Below are 14,221 nucleotides of genomic sequence, written 5' to 3' on the forward strand. Positions count from 1 at the left end.
CAGCTTCCCTCAGAGCAACAGCTAGAAGCTAGCTAAAAGTGCTTCAGAGACACAGTCATTCTTGTATTTAACTATTACTAGATTCATTCGACTTGTATGCAGCCGTGTGGAATGTGAGTAACAGTAACAGACCAGTAACAGCTTTCTTGAAGAGCAAAACAAACACGTTAAGCTTCTCACTACAGAAAAAGTTGTTTGCGTATGTGGTGTATGCATCAATGGTCCTAACCAGGGTGAACAAAATACCAGAATCTCCAGAAGGAAAGTAAAACTGACCTAAATGCTAACTAAAGGTCTGCAATATAAAGAAAAAAATTCAATAACAACACTGACTATTTTTGTGAGTATATATGTGTAGGGGTAGGAATTAGTGCAGTGAATGTATAAGTGGACTCTTTCTTTTTTTCTTGTTTTTAATTTATAACATTAATGTTATAATCTTTGCCAGAGAAGCATTTAAATGACTGAAACTGGTATAAAAAGACACAAAAATGGCATGCATCCATTAAATCTGTCAGTGCAAGCCTCTCAGTGGCCTTTTAAACTTGTGGCCACAGAGACCAGTCACAGCTTTTAATGCTAGCTCAGGGACAATAACAATATAGAAACACACACTCAGTGATGCGCTCTGTTGGAGTCTCCCCACCAGTCCATAAACGTTATCAGGGCAGTTTGTCTTTAATGCAAGAGCTCAGTTGTCAAGCGCCACAGAATTAGCATGGATGCTAAAGAGCTGCTGCTTTCATGCTAATAACTGATATTTTAAGCCATGGTAACAGGCAACATACTGATGCATATTTTCAGGGCCAGCAGAGTGGCTGTGTAGGAGGCTGAAACCGCCTATTCAGCCTCCTGGGATACTCATCATCTGGCTCGATTCAGATGCCAAAGAGCTCCATTGTTTGACCCCATTCAAACAGCACCATTGTACAGAGCCGGTCTGATTGTGCGACAGTTACAACTGTGTATGTGTGTTTTTGTGTTTACTTGTCTGTTTGTGTTTTGTTTTGGTGGTATTGTGTGTGTGTGTGTTCAGTTGTATCATATGAGTGTGTAAGAGTCATTTGTGCGTATGCGTGGTGTTGTGTATTTGCATTTCCCGAAGCAGGGGCTTTTTCTCTGGTGGTCAGAACAAATAGCCAGCCATTGAAATGCAGCAGGGCAAACGCTGACCCCATTTTTCCGGCGCTGCAGGCCGGCAACAGTTCACGGTCACAGAAAGAGAGAGAAGAGAAGCTCCTATATTTTCCGACATCTGCATGCACCATTTTTGCATTGAATAAAGTGAGCCTCGGTTTAAGGAAAAAAAAAAACAACAACAATGTTTTGCACATAATGATGACACAGTCAACAGCAGAACCAGCTCGTTATAGGAGTGCACAGATGGGAGTGGGATGAATCTGCATAAGACAGTGGGCTTTGCTTTGCATGTGTCACTGTGATTTCTGTTTACTTGCCTGCCTGACCAGTGACTCTACCTCCCTGCGACACAGAGCAGCGAGTCAAAATGTCACTGCTGTTAGCTGTGAAGCAGCAGTCTGGTTGGCGAGCATTAATTATGATCCGTCACTTAGTCCGACACTCGAGTTTAACTTGCAAGGAGACATTGTGGTTCTTGTCGCGTTAATCAAAGAGAAAGATCTTTGCAGGGCTGCATGATTACAAGACAGCATTCAGAAGAAGAAGCCTTTCAGATTGCTCTCATGCACAGTTTTCATCAACATACAGTTACTTAAAATTCTTACTCTTCATTTTATTTGTTTGCCATTTCTCTGAGTATTGCACACTCTGACCTTGGGTGAATTTGCTGGGAAGACTGTGGCATTGGGTTAACACACCTGAATGTTGCAGACCTACAAACTATGAAAACATCCACTTTTAAAGAGGTGCTGATATTTGCTGGTGCTCAGCCTGGATGCTTCCTTACCTCTTAATTCCTATGGAAGCAGCTGACTGCTGTGCATGGAAATGTGGACCCTCAATAAATATAAAGCAATAATTCTGAGTAAAATACAACTAAAATATATCAAATCAAAGGCTTATTTATTCAAATAATTAATTGTAAAGGAAAACATGCTTAGTATGAACTGAATGTATACTAAGTAAAATTCATTTGACATTTAATTTACATTGTATTTACTTAATACAATTACATAGAAAATTTTATGTAATTGAATTGGTTAAAATCAGAATTTTGGGCCAGATTTCTTTGTTTCTTTTTTTGAACAACTTCATCTTCCATCTTCACAGATTCTGTGTTGCTTCAGATTGGCAGATAAGATTTGAACACATCTCTAACAAACAGTACCAAAGACACATTCTGTTCCTCTTATCGGCCTCACACAAACAGGAAATACTCTCATAAATTGAGCCTTTCTCTTAACCCAAAGACGTGCTTAAAACAACTCTTTGGTCTCACATTCTTTGCGCGTCCTTTGCGATGTGTCCGGATTGTCTGGACTAGCCCCAGTGAAAATGAGTTTATTCCCTCAAGCTTTGGCCTTGAAGGGAGCCAGCGGCTGGGGAGAGGAAGTCTGAAGGAAAAGTGATAATGAACTGACTTGAGGCCTACTTTCTATTTTGGTTTGAAATTGGTTTGTCTAAATGGGGTGAGTCAGAGAAACTGCTTTCTGACAGATGTAGGCACAGAGTGAGAAAGAGGAAGAAAGTTCTGTGTCTGCCTGCTTTTAAAAAAAAAAACAAACCGTTTCCATCTAAGAATAAATTAAAGGTCAAAAAGAGACAAAGCGCTGCATGTTAGCAGTAATTTAGGAGTGGACATGAAATGCTTGAAAGAGGCTGGTAAAGGGCCTCCTGGGGATGGACCAAAGCTTTTTAAAAAGCTGGAAGAAAACTACTTCAGACTTATAAAGTGCACTAGAGAGTTTGTCATTATGCAACACAACATGACAGGACTCCAAAAATATATCCAAGCCGTTCCACATGCTTTTGTTTTTTTCTAAAACAGCACAACACATGCGTTCAGTGCCAGCATAAAAACTATTCAGTAACAAGGACTCAAACGCCAAATGCAGGTGACAAACATTTAGTGAGAGTAAAGCACGAATCTGGTTTGGAGAAAGCCTCACTGAGGATCCACAGCAGCTCCTGAGCTTGATACCTTTGAGAGAGGGTGACAACTGCAGCTAAAGTAGAAGGGAATGAGAATAAACAGGTGTGTGGAGCGAGTGATTATATATGTATGACCAGTAGGGTAGTGGGGTGTGGTCCAGCTCCTGAAATTCTGATAAATTCAAAATAAATACACTTGTGAGTAATTTATATCTATTTAAATTCCTGTCCATGAAGCATTGGTCTTTACTTTGTTAATCTCTTTAAATTATTTGTCTCTTGCATTTTTAATTACTGGATTTAAAGGTATTATATACTGATACCTGCAGATAAAGACTGAGAATGTCCAGTTGAGGTCAGATGCTCATTTTGGGTTTTTGGGCTTTTAGTGATTTCTTCTGCTTATACCAGAAGTTTGTTGATGGTCACCATAAGCATTTATCTTATATTTCTACTGTATTTCTCATCTGCTGTTTTTACTATTTGTTTTTAATTGTTTTTTGTATTATAATTTATTTTGTTTCTTTAGTTCATATTTAGATTTTTTTTTGTCTTGCAGGGAAACATGTTTCTAACCAATTAAACTTTGAAACTTGAAAATTTTCCACCCAATTCTTCTTCTATTTTTAAAGTCCATTAAAGGCATATGCTGTTTATTCATCTTATCCTGGAAAAAAAACAGCTCAAGGAAAACATTAAAAGCCCCAAATTACCACTACATTCACACCTGTGATGAGTGGAGGTGAACGCACAGCTGTATGGTCAATAAGTACCACAGTATCAATGCACAGACTTGAAGAGGTGCTAGTATCACTGTAGTCTCTAATTCTTGTTCCACCTGAGACATTTACAATGACCATTACATTTGTTTCTGTTTTCTTATGGAAATACTTTAAAACCTTGGCAGTCAGCAAGATTTATCAGATTGTCGTATATTCAGGTGAAATGAAAAAAATATTCATTTATAAAGGACAAAGAGCTGGAGGCGACATCTCTTTATTCACACGCGCGAACACCCTGTCTATAAATGCATGAATATATGGAACAGATGACAGAGACCAGGATTAATATCCAGTCCAAAGATAAATTATTCACTTTGTAGATGCATCACTCAAGTCAAGCATTGCTTCTAAAGAGAAATCTTGTACTAAACAATTGTGTACTGTACTAAAAGTTGACTGAATACTTTAACACTGAGAATGAAAGAATCCGGAGGCTTTACGCTGTTTTAAAGCATATTTGTAAAGGCCAGTAATCTGTGTTTGCGCTTCCTAAACACAGATTTCAAGTGTGTGACTCAGTGTAGTCTTGAGCAAAAGACTGAAATGCAAAAACTACTATTATGCGAGAGGTTCTCCCACTCTGTCTGAATCTAAATCTGTCTCTTTCAGAGCAGGTGAGCGTGCTTATTTGCTGCATGAGCAGCTCTGTGGAGGCTTTCAGCAACAGCAGATGACAACAGACTTTACCGGCTCTGCCAAGGCCTCCTCACAGCGGGCCACAAAAAAGAAAAAAAAAGTAGAGGGAGCAATCAGTGTGGTCCCATGATTCCTAGTGAGCTGTGAAGGAATGACAAGCAGAGCCAGCTTCATGTCTCACACACCATGTCAAACACAAACACACACACACACACACAGGGTGTGTTTTCACACCCTCTTTGCATGTCCTTGCCGGCTTAAAATAAAGAATCTAATTATTCTGGTTAAATCACCAGGCGCTTGAGCTGACTCATTGTGGAGAGCCATAATGTGCATATGGACACACACACACACACATGAAGAAACACATGTACACACTACTGACCCTCCCCGTGCTGTACGCTCGCACACATGCGCACAGTTACTCATACAAGTGCTCTCCAACCGGCACGCTCTCACTTCAGCCTTGCACAGGATGTTATGAAATCAGCACTGTTGCTGAAACTTGGTGAAGGTCGCTGGGAGTCCTCTCTCTCACCCACACACACACACTTCACCTGGCACTTACGCACTCGTTCTCGTGCGGAGAGCTGAAGCTCAGCTCAGTCCCTGTCCCCTCCTGCTTGTGCGAGGAGCCTGCCGGCGATCGGACTGTCGCCTGTAGCGAAGAGGCCGGGTCGGCGTCGATTCAATTTTTACAGCCCAGTCGCTCTCTCTCTGAGGCTGAAGGAAGACAAGAGGGAGAGAAGAAGAGAAAGAAGAGGAGGAATAGTGATGGCCGTGACCGACATTGCAGAGGACGACCTGGATGAGATGATGCGCGAAGAAGCGGAGGACGTCTTCTACGAGGACGGTAGGATTGCCAAGAGTCAAACGTGAAGTGTTTGAAAGCGGGCGTGGGTTTACAGGTGGGCTGCAGGGCCGAGACAGCTGCCCCAGCGCTGCGGCGCGGTCAGACTGGTTGGTTTGTGAGTTGTGGTTACGATCAGGGTTAAAGAAAGGGTACAAATGATGGTTGAAGGGTGCCCCAGAGGGATCTCCCCAGCTGTGTAGGTGGCGTTGTCAACGGCACGGTTGAGTAGCCTCTCCTAAACACAGAGATGGAAAATGAGTAACCTCGAGATAAATAGATTTGTCTCAGTGAAATAAAAAATCACGGTCAGTGTAATGAATGCTTCAGCTGTGTCTCGAGTTTCCCTTCATCACAGGCGCTCTGTGCAGTTTTTTTTTCTTTATCGATTTCAAACTTTTACCCTTTTTTAGAAAGCCGAGAGGAGCCGTGCCCTCTGCAGCGTGTGGGGGCGTTCTTGTATGACAAGCAGATGTTTTTAACAAGCATTATTCTCCACAAGAAAATCTCTTTAACATGTTTGTTTTTGGGTGGGGTGGGGGTGTTTGTTATTTTAAAACAAAGTGTATAACCTGAGGTGAGCTGGATGCTGGAAGAGTGATGAGCAACAGAAGTGCAGCAGAACTTTACTGATGATTATTCATGAGAAGGTGAGAAACGTGTCAGCTCGGGTAGTAACTGTTGGAAAAGTAATCTCCAGTATCAGGATGAGACGACACAATAACAGATATCGATGCTTTATAGTTTAGCTCTAAGTTTCATGTGCATCACATGACACTTTTTGTCTTTAATGCACCCTCGTCTATTTAAAGGAACAGCTCGGTATTTTGCAAAAAGCTACTCTTCTGTTTTTGGCATGAGTTTTTTTTTAGTTTTTTAAAAACATACGCTTCATTCCCACAAATGCTGAGATGGTTCTGGTGCAGAATCCTGAACTAGTTTTAAGGCCCTGTAGCTCAGGAGATGGAGTGGGTGGTCCACTAAATGGGAGGAAACACCGACCTTCACATCCTGTAGTCTGAACACAGATGTAACCATGGGCAAGATTCTACACTCTGCTCCGATTCATCCATCAAAGCTTGACTGTGTGAATTTTAGGTTGAAAGCACTTAGGCAGGAAAAAATGGCTTGTGTGAATGTGACGGAATGAGGCATGCAGTAAGAAAGTGTTTTGAGTGCTCAAATAGAGTATGAAAAGCACTATAAGTACAAGTCCATTTATCATTTCCATCACAAAAAGGCTGGGTCCAGAGCAGGAACCAGTGATATCAGCGGTTATGGAAAGTGGCTACTGCAAAAATTTAAATGATGCAGAACCTGCAGATTTTGTTTGCCATGAATGCAACTTCTGCTACGTAACATCAGGTTCTCAAACCTGTTGCAATGCAGGCTGGCCAAGGCAGAAGTGGCTCTGCAACATTATCTGCACCGACAGTGGGGAAAAAACAGTGTACTTTTGACAGTCTTTACGCTAAGATAAGCTCATTAGACGATGGTGTTTCTTAAAATCTAGATCCTGGCAAGAAAACAAAACACGCACTTCCCAAAACTGTCCCTTCAATTCCAATGAAACTGTTTCCCTTCCTCGTTTTGATAAGCACATCTCTGCATCAGTGGCAAAATGGTCGATTACTCTTGTTCACAGAGGCAAACGCCTCACATCAGAGCTTTACAAGTGCTCTCCCATGTTTTGTGTTTACACTGGCTTTTCTTAGCAGTTAAATTACACACCAACTGATTGGATTACACACACTAACACCAGGCCTTTGATACATTAATACATTTATCTTTAGGGTCCGTGCAGGCTTAAAAAGGCTCTGCTGCAGCTTGTCAGATGGCGAGTGGACGGGGCGGAGGAGGATATTCCGAGTTATTTCGTCATTTGGTGTGCAATGTATGTAAATGCCTCCACTGACCCACTTCTGACTGATACTCACCGATGGTAATGTGACGTTCCCTTTGAACAGCGCTGCCAGGAGGTACACATGACTCTGTGCAACAAAGCAGCCAATCACAGCACACGGATTCATGTGCCGCTTGGCCAGCAGGCATGAGTGTGTTTATTCATAGACTCAGAGGAAGGTTGCACAATACGGATCACTAATATTTTCTGTTCTAATTAGCTCTTTGGATTAGCGATGGGCTTATTCTGTTGTTTTGTGTGTGTGTGTGTGTGTGTGTGTGTTTCATTTTTATTGGTGCCAAATGCAAATTTATTACAACTGTCCTATTTTCCTTCTCAGTCAAATCACAGTTAGTGAACCATTTGCATATCTTTCAGATCTTTCCTATGCACACATCAGCGTTGAATGTGCTCAGCGTAACGTGTGTGACATGGTTTTGCAGGCTTGTAACGGCCCTCGACACCACAAAGGGTCAAACAGCGAATTCAGGGGGAAAGCAGGAGTTACATTTCCCAAAGCATGAGAAAGACCTTTTTCCTCCTGTAACGTTAAACCTTAATCCTAACCACAATGCAGGAAATAAGATTCGAAGAAGAAATCTGACAAAACACTGGCAAAATTCTTCTTTCTTGGCTCCAGATATGAAGCCTGCTTTCATTCTGTTTCTGTCTAAAAATAAGTGTCCATTCATTTAGAAATAGCTGAGAATTACAAGCATGAAACTCATCACTGTCATCGCTTTGTGGAGTCTAATGAAAAGCATGGTGTGGTGTCTTAAACGCACAGATAAAAGCCAGATGAAGGAAGTAACAGACATCACAGTCCTCGCTACAACAGCTATAACAATACCCCAATGTGGCACTGAACTCAGAATTGCCGTTATAAAAAAGGGAGTGTGTGTGAAGTAAGTTTTGTTAGCTCTGCGCTTCACAGACGTTTCTGCCTCTGTGCTGAGCTGAATTATGACTAAAGGAGTGCTACTTTTAGCCTGGCAGCAGAAATGTCAGAGTGCCTGAACATAGCAGATACACAGCGACACACACGCACACACTCTCTCTCCTCCTTTTCCTGCCTCTCCTCCCCACTCTCACACACACTCTGTGACTCCAGTTCAGGTCGTATGAATTAACAAAAAGCCTCGGTTAGCTTTGCTCACAGGAACAATGTGTTTCAAAGTACTCTGCCAAAAAGCAGCTGCTTTGTAGGAACGTGATAAGTGTGCATACAGTGTGCAGATCGGCACATGTTGACCAGATTATACCCACTGTATTCATGAATGTTAAGCTTACTCCTTACTTATGTGGTTAGTTTGTCTTCTGTAAATCACTTTGTGATAGCTGTCTGTGAAAGATGCTACATAAAGTATGCAAAACTAAATTCTGTGTTTCTGAGTCGGAACACGTGAGAAAATGTGTCTTTTGTTTTTGTATTTCCTTTTTGGTGTCATGTGCAGGTCTCTTGGCAGATGTTTACAGTGAGATTAAACCTTTGGACTAACTTCACAGATATTATTGTTGCCACTTATTTTATGTGTTACCCCCCTGTGTTCATTTGTGACACAGAAGTGGCTGAAATGTGCAATCACAAAAATCAGCATTAGGAGTTTTAGAGGTGTTTTTTCACTTCTGTTTAATGTGTCGCAGTATTAGTAGAGAGAAATTTCTTAATCGCCCATTTAAAGAAAGCAGCTACTGCATGAACAGCTATCGCACATGCGTATTTATGTATAATGATTCAAGCAGAGTCACGCTCATGAGTCCATGCAAAATCACCTCTGCATGAACTCCCACCGGACCTGAACGTTTCTGCTTAAAGCTCAAAGAAACTACTGTGAAACATCTTAAGTGGTTTTAGACAGAGGCTAGGAAACAGTGGGTCCACTTTATACCCTTATCACCTTTTTCTATACCCCACCACACACACACACACACACACACACACACACACACACACACATGCGCAATCTCCCTTTTTGAAGCCTCTCTGAAAAACAGAAAATTAAATTGCATCAGTAAAAGTGAACAGTAGCTTCTTTGAGACCAGAATAAACTCTTTAACTCCTTCTTTTCCTGTCATGTGAAGTCCAGAGAGTGATTATTGGTCTACTTCTGTGGCTGAAAGTAGAACAGAGCAGCACGTCTGAAACGGGAGCAGGCATAGCAGGACAGTAAAAATACAGTTGAGCGCTGGATCGATGGCGCCATGGATGGAGTAATGTGTTGGTGTTTGGTATTTAAATAAACCAGTGTTTGACTAACTGGGTCAGCTCAGAAAGCATGAAGAGGGGCTTTCAGTCACAAGTGAGCAGGGTTGTCGGTATCAGGGAGGCCTTAGAGCACCTTGAGTTAAAGTTTAGAGAACCACAAAGGAAGTAACTCCTTCAAAATATCTAAATCTGTGAAAAAGTTCTCGCGCTCGTGCAGGAATGTTTTGCATTGTTCCTGCTTCTTGCACAATAGGATTCATCCCTACCCTGACTGCAGACTGCTAATTACATGACAAAACCACTAATTGCTGACCTCACCAGCTATTGTTTGTTTGTTTGTTTGTTTGTTTGTTTTAATGCAGTGCAGTTTTTGAAAGCTCCCCAAAGCACAGTGGATTCTGCAGAATTTCACTGAGGTGAGGCTGAGATGTGCGATTAAAGGCTTCCTGTACAGGTGGAGCTTTGAGCGATAGCGTGAAGTGGCACTACCCCTGAAAGCGTTTACGCCTTTGATGTAGTGTTTAAGCCTCCACTCTTTTAAGCCTTTGCCAGGGGGGCTTTTCTTTAAGGTTTGCAGCTAATCAACACCTGAGATTTTAAGGATGAACAAATAAATAGGAGCATGACTCGACACGCAGGCTTCTCTTAAAGGAAGAATGTCTCAAGCCCCAGAATTGGGGACTCATTTCCATTGTACAGGAATTTCTCCTGCAACAGGAGGCAGCAGTGGAAGAGCTGCATTCCTTTGGTAATAAGGACGCAGGAAAAAGACAGCTGGACTGAGGTGAAAACACTTTTATCCACTGTAAAAGTTGAGGGTTGTGCGTTTTATGCAGCATTAACTGAATGCACCTCATTGTAATGCGGTTAAGCAACAATATGAGAGTCAGAGGTTTATATATTACCACACAGCCACATGCTTAATTTCATTTCACAAAGTCATAATCAAATCACAGCTTCACATATGAGTACTGATGAGCTCTTATTATGTTATCATTCTGATGACATGAAATCTATCTCGCTTCCACGGTACAAGCTTTTATCTCTTTGCCCTGAGGGTGAGATGAGCGATGCACCCCCACAACACGAGCGCGCGCACTTAACACGAGCCATTAGCATAACATACAGAGCTCCAGGAGAAGGCTGTAAGACTAGAAGCCTGGTTGGATTTCATAAATCCATTTTTCCCCTCTTAGCCTCTTGTCTGTACTTGCCTTGTGCAGCAGAGGAAACCAAATCCTTCCCTGCTGACATTGTGCCCGATGACAGTGGATCACGACCAATGAGTGGGGAGCAAAGAGGATATTGAGCCATGATAGCGCAGTAAAGCTGACTTCAGTTTTAGATAGCTCATTTTACGGCATTTAAACCAGCACTAGTGCATCAAGTGTTTTTATGATCTACCCCACTTTGTAGAAAGAATAAGATGCCGATAAAATACTGAGTGTGATGAGAGAGAACGAGACTGCAGAGAACAAGACCGAAAACTTCTGCAACATATAGTGTGCTGCATTTAGAGTCTGAACTCTTTGTTGCATTGGAAATCCTTTAAGCCCATTTTAGATGTGAAAAACAGCTGTGCAGTCAAACCTGACTCAGTTAATGACTAGCTGTGTTTGTCAGAACTTATTAAAAGAAAATTACACACTAATAAGTGATTTATGACTTGGCAGAAATCACTCCCGATGAGACACAAACACTGTAGTCGAGTGTATTTTACGTCTTGTTATTTACACTCACCTGCCACTAAAAGACGTCCACCTGCTCAACTGCTTATTAATGCAAATGTCTAATCAGCCAATCACATGGTGGCAGCTGAGTGCATTTAGACATATAGGCATGTTCAAGAGGAGCTGCTGAAGTTCAGACTGAGCATCAGACTGGGGCAGAAATTTAAATGCAAAACAGATGGCTGCATCTCCCTGATCATCCTTTTCAAAGGGAGTTTTTCCTTCCCACTGTCACCAAGTGCGTGCTCCTATGAGACTCATCTCATTCCTGGAGTTTTACCAATCATTTTTCTAGCGATTAGCATCAACCCTTAGCAACCACAAACCACCTGGTCAGGAAACACTCATGTTCCATCATGAAAGGTGGTTTTGGAGCTAACATTAGCTGCTCTCTTTAAATGCCCTCCTTTGCCCTGCTTGTGGCAGGTCTGAGTGAATCACTGCAGCTTAGTGCTCTGGTTTAGCTGTACAAACTGAACACTTGATATGTCAGTAACATTTGTTCAGGCCTGTTTAGATAGATTTTTATTATTTGCCTCATGTAAGACAATAATACATATTTTTTAGGTCAAGTCTTTTTGGATGTTCTGATTTCCTCTATGGTTGTTGTTGGCGCTCTTACGTTATGGCTTTGGCATTTACTATTTTGATATGCTAGTTAAAGTCACCACTACCGTGGAAGTTGAGAATGATTTTGACTTAAAGCACTTTTTTCAAAATGTTTACACACAATATTATCATTTTATCATGGCACCATAATCATGTAGTGTAAAATCTGATATCTAGGCTAAAGCTTGTCTTGCCAGAGCTTGTTTAAGGCAGTATTTCTGGAGAAATTACACAAGGAATCTCAGTATTTGGTATGATTGTTGCTTATATTGTCTGGCACTAAAATTATATTTGTTTTTGCTTCCCTTTTACTCTTCTTTATAGCATCAGAATCTGTGGCACTGGGGTTTAGCAGACAATACTGTCTTAATAATGAAAACCCTCATAGCTGTGACTCACTTCACTGTTAAAGTGTGTAAGCTGCAATTGAAATTCACACCACGATTATATCGGACTTAGATGAAGAGCTTTCCCCGCAGCGAAAACAGAGAGTTCAGTCCGGCAGCACGGTGGTCAGACCAGGCAGTAATTTGGCCAATGTTTGTTGCTGTCTGTCAGCTTGAGCTGAACTTTTATGGGACATAAAGAGACACTCACCCCTCCCATGACTGCCAATCACAAACTGGTTTGTCAGGGATGCTATCAATGGAAATGTATATCTGTTATCAGAGCGAGTACGACAGGGGGAGCGGGCTGAGCTCAAGAATGATGTGAACTAACTCGCCCCGCCGTCAGACACACACATGCACTGAGCCATTCCTGTTTGAAAACTGCCTTGAAAATTCACACACTTGGCAGTCCACCCACACACAAAACCTCCAGTGTGTGGCCACAGATGTCGTCTCTGTCCACGGGGATGCAACACGCTAACAGACTAACGTGACAGTCCTGCAGTTCATGCGTCAGCGGCCGCTCTGTGTTGGGGAAAGCTCTGACCTGAGGGGACCTAGTGTAGCTGGCATATTACTGCTCCGCTCTACATCTCCCCTCTTCCTGCTTCTGACAGTTGGCTTCACTGACCTACTTTAGCCAGAAGCCTACAACTATTATTACTATTATTATTTTCTGCAGCTCTCACTAAATGAGAGGCGAGAGAAAAATTAAAAGAGCAACTAAAACAAAGGGGACGTTTAATGGTGCAACATTCGGTAAGCCAGATGATGCAAGAGCAGAAATCTTTCTCTCTCTGCAGACATATCTCAGCCTTTTTTTTGCTTGCTGATATTTGCACGTGGTTTATATGAAAGACGGCAGTTTCACCTTTCGGTTTACAGTTCTCATGCGGTTACCATGACAGTGTGTGCTGTGGTCAGCACTGGGCGTGCGAGGTTTACACTTAGTGGTTTGGAACTACTCTCACAGTGAGGTAACCCTGTTTAGAGCATGGAGTGTAGCAGGCCACCCATGGCTCTTCACAGAGCAGATTAGCGCCTCTTATTTGGCACTGGGTCAGAGTGCATGTAATTTAAATGGACAAGCCACCAGTGAGGGTTAAGCACAAGCATAAATCCTGAGAAAGTTACCTGGATCTTGCAGAGTTCTCTTTGCAGGTATGCCAACCACAATGCAGTTGTTAATTTATTATAAAATGACTTGGAAGTCCATCAGGAAGAAGGAGAAGTACAAGCTCACATCCACACCTAAGGCCCATTTAGACTCACCAGCTGACCTAACATGAACATCGGCTGGACTGTGGTGGTGGGGGGGATCAGGAGCACCTGCAGAAAACCCACGCAGCTGCAGGAAGCACCTGCAATCATCCAAAAAGGCTCCAGAGGACAAGGAGGTTTGAAACTAGAAACTTCTTGCTGTTAGGCGACAATGTTAACTGAAGTGGTATCATTCCACAGCAACATTTCACTATAAATAACAAATTCCAAACTAAAACAGTTCAAAATGTATTTTAATAAAATGAATTCACCACTTACAGACGTGTTTTAAAACCAGTCAGTCATATTTCTTAACCATTTCTGAAGATGGTTATGTGGTAGTGTCTGCTAAAACCAGTAAGAAGCCTCGCTGCTGAATTCTTTTTCATCTGTGGAGCTTTTTAAATCTATACAGTGTCAGAAACATGCTCTATAACACACATCCACGCCTTGTCAGGTTACTCTGACTGTGAGTTGGATGATATTGTTGACACACACATGCATGGGATGCCTCCAAGCCCCAGGGGGGCCAGGAGTCTACCTGCAACAGCCAAGCTGTCATTACAGACCAAAGCAGACAGGAGCCATGGAGCCATGCCATGGGGCAGTACACGGCCTGTAATTGATTCACCTCTGTACAGTACGTCTGACTCAGACAGACGTACTGAATAATAGGCAGCTTTGTACAAACTTATAGCAGCTTTAAATAAACTTTATTCACAGTAGTGATAATACTTGTCAAAAATAAAGAACAAGATTGTGTTTTAAATAGATTTTATGATA

At 42.0% G+C, this 14,221-nt stretch overlaps 1 protein-coding gene across 1 annotated transcript in view; it reads left to right on the forward strand.

Moving 5' to 3' along the window:
• The first annotated feature begins 5,020 nt into the window (after window positions 1-5,020).
• The window catches only part of ripor2 (RHO family interacting cell polarization regulator 2), a 60,990-nt gene continuing 51,789 nt past the window's right edge, over window positions 5,021-14,221 (forward strand). Inside the window, exon 1 of the mRNA XM_065470851.1 lies at window positions 5,021-5,343. Within this exon, the coding sequence (XP_065326923.1) occupies window positions 5,265-5,343 (79 nt within the window). The 5' untranslated portion in view covers window positions 5,021-5,264. The remainder of the gene's footprint in view (window positions 5,344-14,221) is intronic.

This window comes from Pelmatolapia mariae, linkage group LG22 (assembly GCF_036321145.2).
Source record: "Pelmatolapia mariae isolate MD_Pm_ZW linkage group LG22, Pm_UMD_F_2, whole genome shotgun sequence".
Classification (NCBI taxonomy): Eukaryota; Metazoa; Chordata; class Actinopteri; order Cichliformes; family Cichlidae; genus Pelmatolapia; species Pelmatolapia mariae.